General features: G+C 40.4%; 1 protein-coding gene across 3 annotated transcripts in view; it reads right to left on the bottom strand.

Moving 5' to 3' along the window:
* CACNA2D2 (calcium voltage-gated channel auxiliary subunit alpha2delta 2) overlaps positions 1–13,294 on the bottom strand; it is an 815,448-nt gene that overhangs the window by 159,464 nt on the left and 642,690 nt on the right. For all 3 annotated transcript variants that reach the window (XM_042451084.1, XM_042451085.1, XM_042451086.1), the window contains 2 exons: positions 12,331–12,462; positions 9,372–9,429 (listed from right to left, as the gene is read on the bottom strand). In XM_042451084.1, coding sequence (XP_042307018.1) covers positions 9,372–9,429; positions 12,331–12,462 — 190 coding nt within the window. The remainder of the gene's footprint in view (positions 1–9,371; positions 9,430–12,330; positions 12,463–13,294) is intronic.

Genomic DNA, 13,294 nt, shown 5'->3' with positions numbered 1-13,294 from the left:
AAATTATGAATTTTTCAGCAAAAAAATTAACAGATATCACATATCAGCTATTTAATTTTGTAAGTGTAAGTAAGTAATGTCTTCTGGTCTGACCTTGTAGCCCACAATAACAGCTAGCAGCTGCCATCAGGTGAAGGAGGTATGATCAGCTGCCAACAGGGCACAAGGAGGATGGCGCCACACTCTTTCTTGCCAGTGAGAAAAGCTGTGATGAGGAATTTCAACAGGGCCCTGCTTCTGATTGTTGCAGCCTCACTTGGTGATGGGAACAGGCTGGAGATGTCCTGCACCCTGATCAGCAGCTGGATAGATCTCATTTGTCTGATGGCACTACAGGTTGTTAATGTGGTCTGAGGAGGGACATTTATGTAGTTTTACAGTAAGACTACTCAGACTGCTTCTACACTGCAGAATTAATGCAGGTTAACAATACTTTAACTGCCATGGTTCAATGCAAGAGAATTCTGGGATTTATAATTTTGTGAGATATTTAGCCTTCTCTCTTAGAGGCTTCCAAAACAAACTGTGAATAAGGATTCCATAGAATGGAGTCATGACAGTTAAAGCGATGTCAAACTGCATTAATTGTGCAGCATGGCAGCAGCCAGTTTTATTGAATACAGAGCAATTATGGATTCAAAGCTTTAGGTTACAAAACCATAACTGCAATACAGAATAGTAGCCTAAATTAGTAATTTCTTAAGTAAAGGGCCAGTAAATGTTACAGTTTGCAACTGCTTCTTTAATAAAACAGGTCCCATACCTGGAGAAAGGGAGATATAAATTAAATAAAAAAAAAGTGTGAATCACTATTGGGATCTCTTTGTTTTTGTTTAGGATTAGAATATGTTAGTTTAGTTAATTTCAAGATTAAAAGATTTTAACCAACAAGTTGAAAAGGAAACTTGGAAAGGGATTGGTCTTATGTGTATCCATTTGGTCCTCCTGTTCTACACCTGATATCACACAGAAACTGCAGTGCTGAAGATCTTAAGCCTAAACCTCTGCTGGGATGCACACAAGGAGGTAAGCAAAGGAGGTGGTTAAGAAGTTGGGAGAAAGGGAAAAGAAGAATGGTGTGGTTAAGAAATGGGATTTCCTTAAATACATGCAGCTGTTTAAAGTTTAGTACAGGGATTGCGGGGGGGGGGGGGGGGTATAAAATCATGGAAGGCATTTGTTGCTACATTCTGACAAGGATTTTAGTACAGACTTTTAACTTAAATGTAAATGGCAATTTAACAGAAATGTAATAGCTAAATTTCCTCTCTTCTAATATAATCAAATTAGATTTTTTTTTTTTAGCTTGGTAATGTTTAACTAAATGAATTAGCTCTTTCTATAAACTTTCGTGTTCTCTGGACATTTATGTAATAGGAGGGTAACCCTCCAGGATCCTATGGAAAGCCAATGTGGCCTTCTAACCATATTTTTAGGTGCTTGATTCCATAGTTGAGCCAAGATCTTTGTCCTACAACTTAGCCAAAAGCTAAACTCCTATAACCTAAGCCCCTTACATCTTCTCTTCTTCCTGTGGCAGACGTCCAATCAAAATCTACAGCTCAGTCACAGTCTATGGTCCCATAACTGAAGCCCATTACATGTAGTTTTAACCTCTTCTGTATGACAAGACTTCAGGTATTTAAACAGTGTTATCAGGTCTCCCCTCTCTTGGCTAATCTCCCTACCCCTGGTCATCTTCACCTCCTTCATCTGAACACCTTCCAGTTTGTCTACAGCCTTCTTAAAGTTACCAGTACTGTGGATTTTTTTTTTTTGAACCACCCAGTTTCTGAATAAGAGGAACCAAATGAAATGTGAAAAATTGGCCATTTTTGAGGGGGTACTTCAGTGTGTTGAGATACCCTTTCTGATCAAAGACAAGAGCATCTGTGAATTTTCTTTATGTTCCTGAAACAACTGATGATTGTTGGCTGACTCCATGATGGGGCAAGGAAATGGAACTTTGAATGACTTAGCAGGATGAACAAACAGACAATTCAGTGGCTTCAGGTATCAGCTACAAGGATCACTCACTCCAGGACAGACAAAGCTGCAGCTGCTACTGGTCAGGAAATTCTCCAGCATGATTATTCACTAAGCTTTAGGCACTTCACTAAAGGCATTGACATTATACTGGAATACAAGGCCTGCCAGTTTCCTCTCTACTCTGTCCCTAATAACCTGCAATTGAGGAAAGTTAATAATTAATGTGAAGCAATCATCAACAATTAACCGGAATGGCACAGTCATTAATTTCCAGCCAAAGAAAGTCCAATCAATCCAAGTGCTCAATGCTGCCACTCGGTCTTACTTGTCAAGGAGGTAAAATAGCAGGGCTGAAAGTCCACTTTGCTCATTTGAGCAGCTACTTTCTGAGAAGAAAGAGAATGAAATACATAGACAAAAGAAAATCCTTGTCCAAATCTTGTTGGTGCCTACTGCATTTCTACACACACTCGACTGCTACCCCATCTGCATGAATCCCACACATTCTTCATGTAACACATTCATGGATAAACATATGCAGAGTGTTCACATACACTTGAGCCAATCATACAACATCAGTCACATGACCCATTCACACTACTCAGATAAATATTTCTTGTGTTTGTTGTGTTCGTGTGGCATCCCCAGGACCAAAAACACTGAGGTTATTAAGGCTGGTTCCAACAGAATCATGAAGTGTGTGCTGGGATGGAGATTTTTGATTTACCAAAAAACAAGATGGAGAATCACCTCCTTGTGTTTCGATGGTAGATGTGAACACGTTTAAGAGTTGATCATTCTGGGGAGAAACTGTGAGAAGATAGGTGGTAGCTGCAACTTCATTTCAGATGTCTCAGGTCCACTCACTACCTTTTAAAATGAGATGTCCATAAGCTCCTTCCATTGTAACTCAGACAAGTGAACGTTTAAACAAATAACTACTTCAGTGGCACCCAGTTTTAATCTCACTTTTTTGCCTAACTTTGGTGACTATGTTTACACAAAAGCTCATGACCTTCCTGTTACAAGAGCCCCAAAGGACAGAATGGGAGCTCTCAAGTACACAGAAGTTGGGGGAATCTGACATTCATGTGTTGAACTCTTGCTGAGTTTCCACAAACATTACTCCAAAATGCGTTGATAGTAAGGTGACTTGATTCAGGTTTACCGAGATGACATGTATCTCAGCCGTCCTGAACTGAGCCATTTTAAAGTGATTGTAGTTTCATAGCTAAAGACTGTATCAGCTCTATCCTTAAGTTACATGTTACTTTTTGGATAGTTGTGTCAAACAGTAACAAAACAACTGGTGAGTTTTCTTAATGTAATGATCAATGGCTAGTTCCAAAATGTTGCTTTTGGAAAGTCATTTCAGAGTCGGCTGAACCATTTTGCGGTATTTCAAGTTTTTTTTTTAAAAAAAAAAATATATGAAATTAACATGTTCCTAATGAACAGTGTAATGAGCTACTCATTTTACAAGTGTAGCAAATAATTTTGTAAAACTAACAAGTATTTTTTCAATGGCACTACCTTTCTGCGGTGATGGGATTGTGTGCTTCCGTGAGGCAAGAAGCTGTGCTGATGGCAGCTAATAGGCCAACAGCAGCAAGAATATTATTTGCTCAAATTTGGAAATGAATTTAAGCACTGGTGATGGAAGAATGGATTGTTAAAGTTGCTGAGTTTGCCCAAATGGCGAAATCAAAAATTGGCTTATCCTTTAGATTTTTTAAAAGATTGGAAATCATTTATGAACTTTTTGAGCAAGTAGCAATCTAACACTGTAATAATCTATGGCTTGAGACAGATGGCCAAAAGCACTGTCGTGGGGCCGATTTATGGCTCCAGTGGGCTGGGCGTCCATATGCGCCCAGCCCTTCTAGTGGAGACCGTGTGCCATTGTGCATGCACATGGGGTGCATGACGATGACGCACGGGTGTCTGTACACCCAAATGGAAGCGTCATTGCCAATGCATATGAGTGCCATTATGGTGCTTCTAAAAAGAAGCCGTTCTAGACAGTTTCTTTTTATGGCGCACATCAGTGCCATGCTATGGGGTTGGCACGGCACTGACAAGGGGCAGAAATGGGTGCCATGGAGGTGCCCATCTATATTGCCCCTATGTCTATGGTTATTAGCAATTTTAGAAGTATTATTTAGTTGGATCTGTACTGGTAGAATATTTTTTCTTTTTTTCATTTTTCTTTTCATTAGTTAGACTTTGGGGGGAGGGTCAGAGCACTAGTGTGTTTTTTTTTTGTATTTTTTTTTCTTTTTTTTTCTGTTTCCTCCACCACTACCCATCTTCTCTTTTTTTCCCTCCCTCAAGTTTCTTTATCTTTGGTTTAATATTATTTTGATTGTAAATTAGATTGTTTGTGTTAAAAATAAAATAAATCTATAAAAATGAAAGGAAAATCTAAGAAGAAATGGGGTAGCATTAATAGCAAGGAGAGATGTAGCAAAAGAAGTCAAAGGATATAATACAAAGTTGACTGACTTTTGCTCTTGCAGAATGGAAAAGATAAGACCCACTGGCATGGAGTTTCTTGCTTCTGATGTGTTTCAGATTCATTCAGTATCACATATAGGAATGTGATATTCAGTATCACATATAGGAAGGTACCATTTATTTATTTGTTCAAAACATTTACACTCTACCTTTCCTTTAAAAAAAGCAAAGCATCTAACACAATCACATTTTTAAAATATACAAGTACAATGAAAATGCAAGGAATATGATTATTAACTGTATTTGTATAGCCAATTACATGGTTCCTTCCCTCATAAAGATAATGATTGCCTAGGATGCAGCATTCATGAAGTGCTGTGAGACAAATATCAAAGCAGGCTATTTGCCATGTGAATTCTGGTAAATGAAATTTGGCCCTAGATTGCTCTTTGCATATCCATACTATCTTTTATTGATTGCTACAAGACGGTGATCTGGCTGGTTTAGTTTTCACTAATTTTCTGACAGCCTCAGGATCTCACATGATGGGATCTTTGGAATGATCAGGCTGGATAAGAGTTCAAGAAAAACTAGTTTTCATTGGCTTTACAAATCTCATCTTTGGAATGGGAGGAATGGGAGGGGAACAGATTTAAAGATTCAGCTACTAAAACAAAATACTGTATTTTATTCACAGTCATTGTGTTGGAGAATAAGAAGAAGTGCCTGCCCGAGATCTCTCTGGCAGTGGTCTGGGCTTTCAGTTCCACCACCCTGCTGCATTAAAGCTCTTGCAGAATGGAAAAGATCAGACCCACATCACACAGCCGAGAAAGAGAGTCTTATCCGTCCTGCAGGCAGCCCTGTGGCGACTGTGCTTTGTCTGTCTCCAGATAAGCAGGAAACCTGAAGTTTAAAGGACAGATTTGAAATGAGCTGATGCTGCTTATGCAAAAGAAGGCTATTAAAAAAAAACAGAGGGAAAAGAAAACTAGCCTTTGACTCATATATTTTTCCCTTTGTTGCCCAGCCAAGGCTTTCTCCTCAAGATGGCCCCTTCTCCCTCTCTCTGCATGGCTGGTAAATACCTGTTTGGACAAGCAATATGGCCTGTTGGGTGAGAGGAAAATGCAGGTAACAAAAGGAATGTCACTCAACCCATGCAGGTGGGGGGGGGGCGTAAATATGCCATGGTGAGGGGGAAAAACAGAGACAAACCTGCCTTGGAAACCTGCAAAGTCAAGTGTAAAAACAAGGGTGTTTACCTTCAGCCTAAAAGTGAATTATTGCAAAGCAAAAGCACCATCATTTCTATTTCCCTGCACACATTCTCTCTCCCTCTCCCTCTCTCATTCTCTAAGAAGCCAGACCTGTTCTGCTGATTTACAAGAGCTCCAAAATAAATGGAAGGAAATTAAATCCTAAGCACTCTGCACTTGCACAGCCATAATTAGTGCTGCCAAAATGAGCGCCTTTTACCTGGGCTAATCGTGACTGATTCAATCATGCTTAACTTAGTGTGTGGCTAAATTGATGCTTGCAGCTTTCCCTTAAATGCAGTCTGTCGGTGTGGTCTGCATTTATCTCTCTGTCCTTCTGGCTGTGTTCCTTGAGAGCCATTTGAGGTTGGGTTTTTTTTATTAAAAAAATGTTTCCTTTTTCTTCCTCTTCCCTCCCTCCCTCCCCAGCCCAAGCAAAGAGCCCTATCAGAGCTGTCTGAAAATACAGACTAAATTTACAATTGCAACTTCAGTGGGGAAGGCGGAGGAACCCTGCCCCATTTATCTGTATCTAAGGTTATAATCTATCTATCTATCTAACACACTCTCCCTCTCTTCTTGAGACATACAAAGGGAGGGAGGGGGAAAAGCAGATGAGAGCGGCAGCTTGGATGCCCCTGCCTGTGTTATTGTATCCATTTTCCAATGGCAACGATGTGTGAAATGAAAATTGGACAGAGCTGGCTGCTCACAGACCTGGAATTTCATACAGACTATCTGGGGGAAGGAGGGAGCAGAGAGACGGGAATCTGTTAGAGATGGGAGGGAATGGGAGAGTCTGCTGGATGGCTGCATGCACCCATGGCCCGGCTAAATCACATGTCAGTTTAATAGACCTTTGAAGTGGCAATGCTGGGCGTACGGTGCTCATTTGCATTTCATTACTCCAGAATGCTCCGCTGGTTGGTAGTAGTTGAGACAATTTACAGGAACAGAAGAGGTTGAAGACAAACTTGAAGGCACACAAGGTGTTTTCTCTCAGGCCTTTAGTGAACTCCTGTCTGCCATTTAAGAAACACTGCATGGTAGCTGGGTATAGGATAAGCAGCCCTTGTGTGTGACATATTCTCTGTCATGCTTGGCATGCATTTTGTCAGTCCTGCTCAATCACAGTCAAGGAGGTTCCTCCTGGGATGTTTGTGGGGCTAGGACAGAGGCAACTGCTGTTGTTTGTTGTGGTGTGCCTTCAAGTTGTTTCCAATTTAGGGCGACCCTATCATGGGGTGTTCTTGGCAAGAGGGTTGCCATTGCCATCCTCTGATGCTGAGAGAGAGTGACTTGCCCAAGATCACCCAGTTGATTTACATGGCTGAGCTGAGATTCGAACCCTGGTCTCCAGGGTCATAGTCCAATGCTCAAACCACTATATCAGTACAAAGTGCTTATCTTTCCTCCCACATCCTGTTCCCAAACCCAAGGAGAAAAGGATGAAAAGGACACTATGATCTATATATAATCCCTCTCTTACCTGTTCCTGATATAAAGTTCTTCCCCCAATCAGTATTGCTCAACCTTTTAGGCCACTTTCAGCTATAGACCCCCCTGGAAGACCATATATGGATGGATGTTAAATCAGGAATTCCAGTTTAATAAACCAAGATGGCTCTGCATCAGGATTAAGTCAGATATCTCAGCCACCTTTTAAAAAATGGTGGATTCCAGTATTATTTTTTATTTCAGCAGGGAGTGGGTACACTTAGCCATAGTCCTGAGTATTGTCACCAAATTTCTTCCTGATTTGCTTAACTGTTCATGTGAATGGAAGAGCTATTATGTGGCCCACACCAGCAGGTTGCTAATTCACATCATGGCTCATTAATCCAGGGTTTCTGGCTTAATGTGACATCTCAGCATGTCCAAACTATCACATCCCATGATTCTAGAGCAGGTGTGAGGAAACAACCCAACAAGAAGGGGGGGGGGGAGGCAGAAAGTGACCTAAAACAAACATGGAAGTAATCTGTGTTTCTCATTTCAAATTATTTTCAGTCACTTTTCAGGCAGATGCAGCCTGCTACATGGGTAAAAGGGAAAAAAAATATCCACCTGCATGCTCTGCAGTTGCCTAGCCTTGCTCTAGCAGTTTCTTTAGAATTATACATGTCTGACCTATGTGTAAAAGATGGGTGAGAATCTCACAAGAACAACTTAAAATGGTAACATTATGCCCAAATATCAGAAATCCAAACACTATTCTTTTGGAAAGTAAACGAAGGAAACAGCAATAAGATCCTACTATTTCTAAAATATGCATAATTGTTTTGTTTAATGCACTGCTTTAAGGACCTGTTCATAAAATAATTTCTTTGATCACTGAATAAATACACACTTGTTGCTCATCCGTTGTAAGGGATTTCACTTCAGTTAGCATGTCTGTTGTGAGGGACAGCTACCTTTTTTTTTTTTTTAGCAAACTGTATTATGTTGTTAGTGAAAACTGTAACCCACCACCCTTCCAACCTAGTAATATTGTTGTAAATGCAATGGCAATATAGTTTTTTGTGGGTTTTTCAGGCTATGTGGCCATGTTCTAGAAGAATTTACTCCTGATGTTTCGCCAGCATCTGTGCCTGGCATCTTCAGAGAATGCACTGAAATGCCATGAAAGCCTTCAACTTCACAATGGCAATATGTTCACAGACACCTGTTTAACACAACATAACCCTCCTGCTTCTCTAATCCACATGCTCCATTTTGTGAGTCTGTTCTCCTTATTAATTGCTATATCATATGTGTTCCCTGCTAACAAATCCTTGGGCCACTGGAATAGAGAGCTTTATAGCTCTTCTCTGGAAAGCTAAACAGCAGTTAGGACAATAGTCCTTTCATGGCATGGTTATCTTCCCAACATGAGGGTGCTGCTGTTTTTAGAATGTATCCTGATAGTAGATTGTGGAGGAATACAGTCGGCCCTTCTTATACACGGATTTTTATACACAGATTCAAGCATCCACAGTTTGAAAATGTTCAAAAAAAGTATAAATTTCAAGTATCAAACCTTGATTTTCCATTTTTTATAAGGGACACCATTTTGTTATGTCATTATATTTAATGGGACTTGAGCATCCACAGATTTTGTTATATACGGCGGATCTTGGAACCAAACCCCAGCATATAACAAGGGTCCACTGTACTGTGTTATTGGAAATATGGTTGAGAAACCAACTGACTGATCATCAACGTTTGCATATAATTTGACCTAGGTGCCTTGGAGGTCATTAAACAGAGGCTGGGTGGCCATCTGTCGGGTAAGCTTTGACTGAGAGTTCCTGCATGGCAGGGGGTTGGACTGGATGGCCCTTGTGGTCTCTTCCAACTATATGATTCTATGATTTTATGATTCTATGAGGATGGTAAACAATGCAGTTAGATTATTAGTTTTGAGAAGGGAAGTAAAGCAGTTCTCAGCTCAACCTGTTCATCATCAGAGTACGTGATTTTCTAGGAAGCCACATAGAACTTTCTCAAAGAAGAAAAAGATACCAGTGTAAAGAAAAATATAAATAAATATGAAGTGTGGTTAGCTCAATTTATTTTAACACAAGGCAACAGCTGGCAACTGTGAGGCTAAGGTATGCGGTTATTCCTATGCCATGCAACCTAATATTCACCATCTATCATGTGATTTGTTTACTTTTCACTTACCAAGGTCTTCGTCGGACATCATAGAGGTCAATCTTATTGGGTGCCCTCCAAGGAGTGGCTGAAAGAAAAGAGGTAGAGAAGATGTTGATGTAAAAAGATTCAATAGGTGTGGAAGAAAGAAAGTTTAAATATGAAGGTCCACCTGCCATGAGTAACAGGCAAATGTGCTGCTCTTGTAAGAAGTGTTATCAGAAAATGAGCATGGACCAGCAAGGAAAAATTGGCAGGGATGCTACTGAAAGAAGGACTGCAGAATCCAGATTATGCGACAAGAACATCCATATTTCTTGACAGAACTCTGGCCTTAGCCATTGGGAGAATATTATTATAAACAACTGAATGGACCACACATTAGGTATGTAGGGGTCAGGCATATGTTTAGCTTTCTTGTACATTTAATTTTTAGATTTAAAATAGTTGTTCTCTGCAAATGATAATTTTTCAGGCAAACAAACACATCCTTTTCTTTCCTTCACCCCCAGCAAAATCACACCCAGTTGCCTTGTGTTGCTAACACATGTTAGTAATTTTAAGGTGTAAAAAATAAAAAGGAATGATCTTGAAGATACATCAGTGCTGTCCCAACCTTTTCTTGGGGCTTGGTTTCACACTTTCACAATATACCCAACACTGGGCCTTGCTGAATTCTATTACCTTCTGTTAAAATTGGGTCTCTCAGTCTCTGGCTTTTATCTATCCATCCAACTTTAATAGCTAGTTCCACCTAGAGGTGATCCATTAGATCAAAGAAATTTGACAGCATTTGGGTTTGCCCCATCTGATATTTGTATGTTATCCTTTCACTGTGGAGCTCAGAGTAGCATTCTCAAGTTAGGCAGAGAAAGAGCTGCTTGCCCACTGCCAATGTATATGAAGCAACGACCTTTCAAAAATATTTCTTCAGGAAGAAGTGTGACAAACAGAATCAGGGAAGGGATGGGTGAATGGATGGTTGTTCCATCATCTGTGTAATGGGTATACTAATGGCCCATATCTCAGGATTATTGTACAGATTGAATGCAATGTGGAGCAAACTTGAAAAGAACGGAAGATGGTAGAAGAGAAGCAGTGGAAAGGAAAGTAACTGATGAGAATGATGATTCTGAAAAGGAGTCATGACAGGACAAATGCTACTGGAGACACAGAGAAAAGAGAAAGAGAGAAAAGAGTCATGAATGTTCCAGTCGGTTGCTAAGATGCACTAAGCACACAGCTATCAGTCCTGAGAGCAAAGATAGTTTCAGAGAGGATTTGTATTGTGCCACACTCAACCTCATTTGTGGAATTTTATGTCTGTGTATCCCACATAACAATGTCATCAGTTTTTACTATGTATTTCTACCAATGTATTCATTCTTTTTCTCATTAGAAAAAAAAAAAACTAAGAAGAAAGTTGAATAATAGTTGAACAATGCTTTTTGACTAGGAGGCAGTACAGACTGGCACTTTATGCCAGCCTGACAGCATACTAGGGGTGAAGAAGGGCTGAGCATTCACACTCTCCAAGCCCTTCTTACTATTCCGGGGCACCATCTCGTCACGTGCCCATTTACATGGGGCGTGCCACAATGATGTCCCTTCTGTGCAGCACCCAAACAGCATTACGCACAAGGGACATCATAATGCTGTGCTGTGGTGGTTATGGTGCCCCTTCTATGGTGCAAAAAGAAGCCCCTTTGTGCAGGCTGCAGTGTCTCATTGCCATGGCCTGCTTCCAGGGCTGAATGGGGTGGCATTGAGATGCCCATCTGTCAAGGCCCTAGGAGTGCTAGGAACTACTCTGGAGGTACTCTCCATTTCATGGCTGATATCAAGTTTGAAGGGGTTCTTTAAAAAGGGAGAGAGACTTCTGCTGATCCTCCTCCTACTTCTTTTCAGTCACCCTGGCAAGCTTCATGGGCAACAATAACAACATCACTGATACAAGTGTTCAAATGTACTGAGAATGTGGCTGGATTTAGGCATCATGATTTTAATTCCTGGAGTACTCCTCATGGTGTCTTGCTCCAGAGTACTGTGAGGACATAAAGGGCGGTACTCACAGATGTGGTTAGTGCTTCAGAGCCCTGAAAGATGGTTTTAATTCTGAGCTTAAAGGGAAAGCACTGAAGTTGGGGTAATGTAGGACAAGCAGGCAAGCAAAAGGTGGCAACAGCTACAGGCATTTGGTAGCAGACCAAAGATTGTGGATGCTGGCACTACTAGACGGTTATATTGTTTACATTAGGTCAGTTGCCCAGTGCTTATCTGGGGGAAGGATGGAAGGAGAACCAAAGATACTGTTTCCCTGCAAATCACAATCACATCTGCCAGATGTCCATATTGTGGAATCCAAGTTAGAAAGGGAAGGCAAGACAAAAAGAGACATGTAGCTGCCATGATAACATTCATGGCTTTTGGTACTGGAACTATATAGACTACAGCATTAAGGTATTAAAATTCCACTTTAACTGCCATGGCAATGTCTTGTGGAATCCTGATATTTGCAGTTTAAGTAATGTATTTGGAATTTTCAGCCAGAGAGTTCTAGTGCCTCACCAAATTACAAAACTCACAGTCCCATATGATTCAGCCATGGTAGTTAAAGTGCATTATATAGCCGCATGGTGACAAATGGCCCACTGTTACTATCAAGTAGAGTTCAGAAATGTTACCTTCTTAGAAGTGGAAGTAACAAACTCCCATGGTTAGAATGACAACTGATAATATTGACTAGGGGATTCAGGGAGCTTTAGGCCAAAAAGTAACTTTTCAACTCCCTGTTATGGACGTAGTTGTGCAATCTCATTTTCCATGGGAAATTGTCCACTTCCACTATTGCCAATTCCAGAAAATCATGCTGAAGATCTGTACTACATTAGGCACGTCATCTTTTCTGAATTATAGAATGTAAATATAGAGTCATTACTCAATTCCTAAATAGTATATTTTTGCACTTTTACTTTAGCAAGGCACAAACCTGGGTAGAAGCGAGTTACACCTGTAGCACTTCCAAACACCTGCCACAGCAGTGATGGATCTTCTTTCCGGTTTTCAAGAAATACATCTTCAAGGGCTTCAGTCCAGTTTAGCTCATTGAGGATTACAGTGGCTGAAAAAGACAGAGAGGGGAAAGTCGAATGTGCTGAGGACTTGAGAGACAAAAAGGAGGATATAATAATTCTCTGTAATTTTAAAAATATGCAATGTGTCTATGAAAATACAGAAGGACACCGAGGTGCAGACCTCTTAATTGTAGTCAACAACAGTCAACACTCTTTTCTGGGCTCAATGATATCAGTTCCACCACTGGAAGGGTTTGCCCAGGGAACATATCTGCCATCTTCCTGAGCAAGCCTGAACATACTGTTTATTTATTACATTTGTACCTTGCATTTCTGGTTAACAACAGTAAACTCCACAATAAAAAGTTTTATAATGAACAATATAAAATCATCTAAAAATGTGAGCATATAAAAACAGCAGCAAGCTAAAACAAAATGCCATTTTTAAAAAGGTTGAAACACAAAGCAGTAAAGAGAACATATTAGCATTGCAGGTCAGATGCCTGTTGAAATTAAAAAGTGTTGGTCCACTGGTAGAAGGCTAGCAACAAGGGACAATATAATGCTATTATCATGATAATAAATTCATTGCTATAATCTACAGTGGCTGTTTATATGACCCCAAATACCTGAAGTATTGATTTGCAGTAGTGAAATCTGGTTGATTACTTCTGGAACATAGGACTTTACTAGATGTGGTTTTTAAACCACGATTTCACTGGGAAAGAAGTGGCTTTGATGAAAGTAATCACATGATGTTGCCTCTGACCCATAGCTGCCCTGCCCCTGACCTGTCCCTTTTCATTCACAGTGGAAACCTTTGAATGACCTGGCAATCATGCAAGTCCCCAGGGGTCGTTGCATGATCACCAGACACAT

This window comes from Sceloporus undulatus, chromosome 2 (assembly GCF_019175285.1).
Source record: "Sceloporus undulatus isolate JIND9_A2432 ecotype Alabama chromosome 2, SceUnd_v1.1, whole genome shotgun sequence".
Lineage (NCBI taxonomy): Eukaryota > Metazoa > Chordata > Lepidosauria > Squamata > Phrynosomatidae > Sceloporus > Sceloporus undulatus.
Note: the sequence above shows the minus strand (reverse complement) of the source record. Positions and strands in the feature narration are given on the sequence as shown.